Genomic DNA, 6,000 nt, shown 5'->3' with positions numbered 1-6,000 from the left:
AGCTCCAACATGAACCGCCCCCTCTCTATTGACCGCCACTGTTTTGTCTCCACATCTGTTCATTCAGTACAGGTGCACCTCATTTCCTCTGCAATTTTCTTATGCAATTGAAAGTATTTGATGTTACCGTATTTACTGCAGTTTTGTTTTCATGATTTGATTGGCCACATGTGCAAATGGTTTCAACAATTCTGTCCGCAATAACCGGCATTATTTTTGTTCCTCAGATTGTTTCGGCAAAAACAGTTATGAGATCTACAAATGTGAAAGTGACAAAATTACAAATCAGATAATATTATTGTAGTGTTAAAGGAAAAGTGTTTGTTTTGAACTGAGAATTTGATTAGAAAAAGTTTGGTTATAGGTTTACAATTTAGACATAAAGTTAAGCCCTCCACCTGCTTGTCTCCATGGAGATGTTATTGCGTTGTCTGGGATGTTCCATATTATAGCATTAACGTCTCCATGGATACAAGCGACATTAACAAAACCAGGCCAGATCTGTGAAGAAAAAGCACTAAAACACCTGTAATTGAATACATGCTGTTAGTTTAATGCCATACTGTGGAACATTCTGGCAATGCAATAACATCTACATGGAGATGAGCTGGTGGCATACCCCGTACTCCCACCTGAAAAGTTACACAGTGTAGCTTTAAAAGACTTGATTAGTTTAAAAGGACACTATGTAACTTTTTATGTGGAGGGTCTAGATGAAATGTTAATGCTTTACCTGGAGTTCCACAGTAGAAAACCTATCCATCTCCATGGAGACAGGTCAGGTCATGCCACCAGGGCAAGTTACAGGTCAGATCTGTGGATCTGTGGAGAGACGATCATGCTCGCAGTAAGAATGAATGGTTTTCAAAGCAATTTTTTAAAAACAGTAAAACACATGTAATTGAAATGAAAAATGAATTTGAGAAGACATAAAGGTGCACTCAGAGTCCAACACCTGCTTGTCTCCATACTGTGGAACATTCCAGCCAAAACTATAACATCTCCATGGTGACAAGCTAGTTGCATACACCCCACCCCTACAAAAAAGTTACAGTGTGCAGTGTATTTTAAAATAGCTTATAATAGGGACTGTCTGGAATGTTGGACATAGGACCTCATTTCGCTGGTGCTAGGCTAGTGCATGTCAATGGCCATAGTTATCCTGCCAATAAAACAGTCTTACCCACTCCACAAAACACCCAAAACAAACCTATTATTGCACCAGACTGTCAATGTGAATGTCTGTGTTGATAGAATAATGTTTGAAATAAAACTAACCTTGCATCACATGAATCGTCGCATGTTGAGGGACTATTTTCTCATATATCAGTCCGCTGCTGCCAAGCTTTCTATCTGGAAGTACAACTGCTGCTGCTCAGACATAAATCCTTTAAATGCAAGGTTGGTTTTACTTCTGAAATGATTCTATCGACATAGACATTTACATGGACAGTCTAGTGTAATAATTCTTTTGTTTCTGGTGTTTTGTGGAGTGGGTAAGACTGTTTTTAGTGGCAGGAGAACTATGGCCATTGACATGCACTAGCCTAGCACCAGTGACCTCTGCAAATACAAGGACTGGATGGAATATTTTAAAAAAGTGCCTCCACACGTTTCCAACACTCTGGCTCACTAGGAAATGAGGTCCTATGTCCAAAATTCAGAACTGTCCCTTTAAATACTTGCATTTGAAATAAGAGTGTTGCCTCATACTCAAGCAACAAAAAATAGTTAAATAAAACAACAAACAGATTGAAAAGAGGAGATGATAACAGAATTCAAACTAAGATAAATATTTAAAGGTCCTGTATGACCAAAAAAAACTGACTCTTGTGAGCTTTAATCCATGTTATAATGTTGTTACCTCCTCAAAAACATACCTGCAGTTGTGTTTGTGTTTTGTTTCATTCACACGTGTATAAATGTAAACTTGCACAAACTTGACAAACACCAGATGCTCGTACCTCCTGTTTGATGGGCTTGAGTAGAGGGGTGGTCTCTGGTTTGGTCTGGGGGCTTATGGCCTGGACCATGGCGGTGGTGGACTGAAGCACATCTGAGTGCGAAGAGTCTGACGTCATCTCCTCCTTTTGTTTCTGCTTTTCACAAACGTCAAACAACTTCTCCAGGACGCTCTCCTTAGACTGACCTAAAATCAGGGGCGGCGCTACCATTAGGCAAAAGTAGGCGGCTGCTTAGGGCCCCCAAACCTGGAGAGGCCCCCAACTAATTGCCCTCAGTGTCACTAACAGCCTAGCCTGATTCATCAGCCAGTTTCACTTCATAGAAACCGTCTGACCTCGCAGTGTTAGAATTCGTTTGCTCAACAGCAAGCGGGTACTTTTTTTATTTAATCAATCGCTGCTATTTGGTCATGACGTATGTAATGCGTCTAATGGGACTAACTGGTATATTAAGCTTTTCCCAAATCCTGTAGGAAGAAGGACAATAACGTCTTTCCCCTTGATAAAATTCACCAAACATTCTCTTTGTTCGGGCTTTAAATCCTCGATCTCGGGAATCTTTACCAACACAGAATGTCTGGTTTTGTCTACATCCATCTCGACCGCTTTGTTTACTGTTGTGCTGTACCACAAAAGGGACCCAGTCATGACTTCACAGCTCTTCTCTGATTGGCCGGTGTGTTGTCTACAACTTCTGGGGTTTTTGTAAACTGTCTAGTGTATTCTGATTCCTGACCTAGTTGCTTGAGAGAAATGAAATTGAGCAGAGGCACTAGGTGGTACCAGCCTGACTACTAATGGTCAAGGCCTCAGTGCAATTTCATTTTCTCTCAATATGACACTAAAGGAGAATAGTTTAATTTTAAACAATAATCATAAGAAAAATAACAATAATCATATGCAATGGATGTAAACAAAAATGTAATTGTAGTAGCAAAAAAAACAAAGTACTTTCAGTTCTGGTTATCTAGTAGGCTAACTAACTAATAAGACAAGTTTCCAATCCACCATAATTCAAATAAATAGAGATGTGCATGTGTCAAGAATAATGGGGAAAAACAGACAATAAATATATAAAAAAATAAAAATAAAATACGGTGCATTATAGTCAGGGCCCCAAACTCACCTTTGCCTACGGCCCCCAAATTGCTAACTCCACCACTGCCTAAAATACAAGCTTAAAGCCATTTTAGAATGTTATTATCTCATCAAAAACAGACTTGGAGTTGTGTTTTGTTTCATTCACATGTTTGAGTAACACTTTATTATTAGTCTGTCTACATCTCCAAAGCTCCAAATGCTGTTCCACCTCATGATGTCATGAAGAGGTAGTTTTCAAGTTTACCGCTACTTTTTACTTTTTGTTCAGTAGAGATTGGCAATTCCAGAGCTGAAATGATTAATGATTCTAGTGAAGATGTGATGGAGTATAAAAACAGTGTTAAACATGTGAATGAAACCAAACACAACTCCAGGTCTGTTTGTGACGAGGAAACAACCTTATAACATAGATCAGAAAATAGCGTAATATGAGCCCTTTAAAATTCAAGCAGCAATGCACTCGTGGTCTCTAGATGCCAAATTTAATGATCTCCTCCAAACATTTTCCAGTACCCTCTCTTCTCCGCACTTTCCATGTAATAGCCCGAGCCAATCAAAACGCTCATTTCCTCTCACCTTTTTATAACTCCATAAAAGACTTGAGCACCACCGAAACTACTCACAGCTCAGCCTCATCTGAACGACGAAGATTTATTTGGATCTTTGTTTCCACGATGGCGGATTTTACAAACCTGCTGGGGATCCGTATCTTCATCTCGTGCATCGGCTGCGTCGGAAACCTGATCCTCATTTTCTCCATAAGTCACAGTCACGCCAAAATTTCCGCAGTTAAATCTTTCGAGGTGTTTCTTTTGGGATTGGCTGTGTCCAACTTGGAGGAGATTCTGATCGTCAACATTTACGATATTTTGATTCTCGAAGATCCGTCTACGAGATCTGGAAGTTGGTCTTGCCAGTTACTACAATTCTTAACGATAGCCGGAGAATTAAGCAGCATCTTGTTCACCATTGTCATTTGTATTTTCCGCTACGAAAAAGTCAAAGACGCAAAAGAAAGAGTGATCCACCATGCTCACCTTGACAACATAATGATTGCGATTTCCGTGAGTATTTTTTGTTTTATGTCATCGTTGTCTTTGAGCGCGCCGGTTTTTGTGATAAACGTTCGAACTCAAAATTCAACCACGAACTGTCCTCCAGATTTTTTCCAATGCGACGAACTCCACTGCCCAACGCAAAACTACATTTACAAATTTATCTTCATCGCGATTTGCAATGTTCTGCCCATGGTTGTCGTCACGGTAACGAGCTGTCTTATCATTTCCTTACTGCTACGCCAAAGGAAACACGTCGAACCAGAAATACACGTGAGTGGAGCGAGGCATATCGTAAAAAAGACCAAAAACTCCATTCTCCAGAGAAGCACAGTGGCAGTTTTAGCAGCTATGGCCTTGTTCCAGGTGGATTGGAGCCTCTATCTATTTGTCCAGCTTAATTTTCAAACCAGCAATTTTGAGTTTTGGAATGAGATGAAGTTTTTTATCTCGACGTTCTACACCTCCCTCAGTCCCTATGTGTTTGGGATCGGAAACGACCTGTTCTCCATCAAACACTGTACAAGGAGATAAGACTTTTGGAATTGTGATTTTATTACATGTTCATTGTATTTAAACTAAAGTAAAGCCTGATTTTACATCTTAAGTTGTAAGTCTTAAAGGTGCACTGTGTAACTTTTTGGTTAGGAGTCCATCACCTGCTTGTTTCTATGGAGATGTCTATGGATATGCTCTGGAATGTTCCACAGTATGACTTTAAACTTTATATGGGATAATACTTATACATGTATGTATTTATTTATTTAATACAGTGCATATTAATGAACATCTACAACACTGCAGTGTAAATATGCCACATTATAGCAAGAATACTCACTTCCATCTGTAGTCCCTATGCAGGTGGCACCACAAATTTAACAGATAAAACAAAAACAAGTGACAGTTCTAAACTAAAAGTGTCCACAAGTCTGGTTTTCCTTTAGCCACTGTTTCAAGTAGGACTTGAAAGTTGCCAGTGTTGGAGTTTCTTTTATTGATAGTGGTAAACTGTTCCAAAATGTTGTGCCTCTGACTGAGACACACATTGTCTGAATGTGGAGCGTCTGTGTGGAGCTCACAGTTCCCCCGGGCTGTGGCCTGAGTTCCCATCCCACTCACAGTCTTTACTTTATTAAAATCCAGTAATGGAGGAGGGGCAAATCCATGCAAAACTTTATAGATAAAACATCCATATTTAAAATCATCAAAATTATTAAAATTAAGCAGATTGTACTTATCTAAAATAGTGCAGTGGTGAAATGAGAATGGATTCTTGTCCAATATTTTTATGGCTTTTTTAAACAGTGATTCGATGGGTTTGAGTGTTGTGCCAGCAGCGAGTGACCATGTGGTTATGCAATACTCTATATGAGACACAATCATGGAGTGTAAAAACATTCGTGCCGCATATTGAGTCATGAAGGATTTTACCTGTCTAAAATTCACTAAGTTAAAATTTACAGTTTTTGTGAGGCGCTTAATGTGTTTCTTAAATGTCAATGTCGGGTCCAACGTCAGTCCCAGATATTTAAACACTTTGACGAGGCTGAGTTCCACCCCGTCCAGAAAGACACTGGACCTCTGGAGCTCAGTTGTTTTTTTTTTTTTGCTGAACATCATGCAGACAGTTTTCTTTATGTTGAGTTGCAAGCATGAGTTCTTGACCCACTTTTGGAGCCATGGCTGATGTTAACTTTTCTAAAGCTTCTTGTTCAGTTTTGGCATGTGTAAAAATCATAGCATCATCAGGATACAGCTGGACATTGATATCTGGACACATTTTAGGAAGATCATTGATGTATAAACTAAATAAAATAGGTTCTAGAATACTACCTTGGGGGACCCCTTTGGACAGTGAAAGTAGGGCGAAATCAAATATT

The 6,000-nt window shown here is 39.4% G+C and overlaps 1 protein-coding gene across 1 annotated transcript; it reads left to right on the top strand.

The window, feature by feature from the left end:
* The first annotated feature begins 3,739 nt into the window (after positions 1–3,739).
* On the top strand, positions 3,740–4,654 carry LOC110168280 (uncharacterized). The gene has a single exon (XM_020933713.1). It carries the CDS (start codon positions 3,740–3,742, stop codon positions 4,652–4,654), a length of 915 nt encoding a protein of 304 aa, XP_020789372.1.
* The last annotated feature ends 1,346 nt before the right edge of the window (positions 4,655–6,000 follow it).

Source organism: Boleophthalmus pectinirostris, unplaced genomic scaffold (genome assembly GCF_026225935.1).
Source record: "Boleophthalmus pectinirostris isolate CB_2022bp ecotype Guang Dong unplaced genomic scaffold, ASM2622593v1 HiC_scaffold_13, whole genome shotgun sequence".
Classification (NCBI taxonomy): Eukaryota; Metazoa; Chordata; class Actinopteri; order Gobiiformes; family Gobiidae; genus Boleophthalmus; species Boleophthalmus pectinirostris.
This window is presented reverse-complemented; position numbering and strand designations above follow the sequence as displayed.

What these genes read in the sequence shown, in the direction of transcription:
- LOC110168280 (XM_020933713.1), top strand. Translation starts at nt 3,740, where the DNA reads ATGGCGGATTTTACAAACCTGCTGGGGATCCGTATCTTCATCTCGTGC.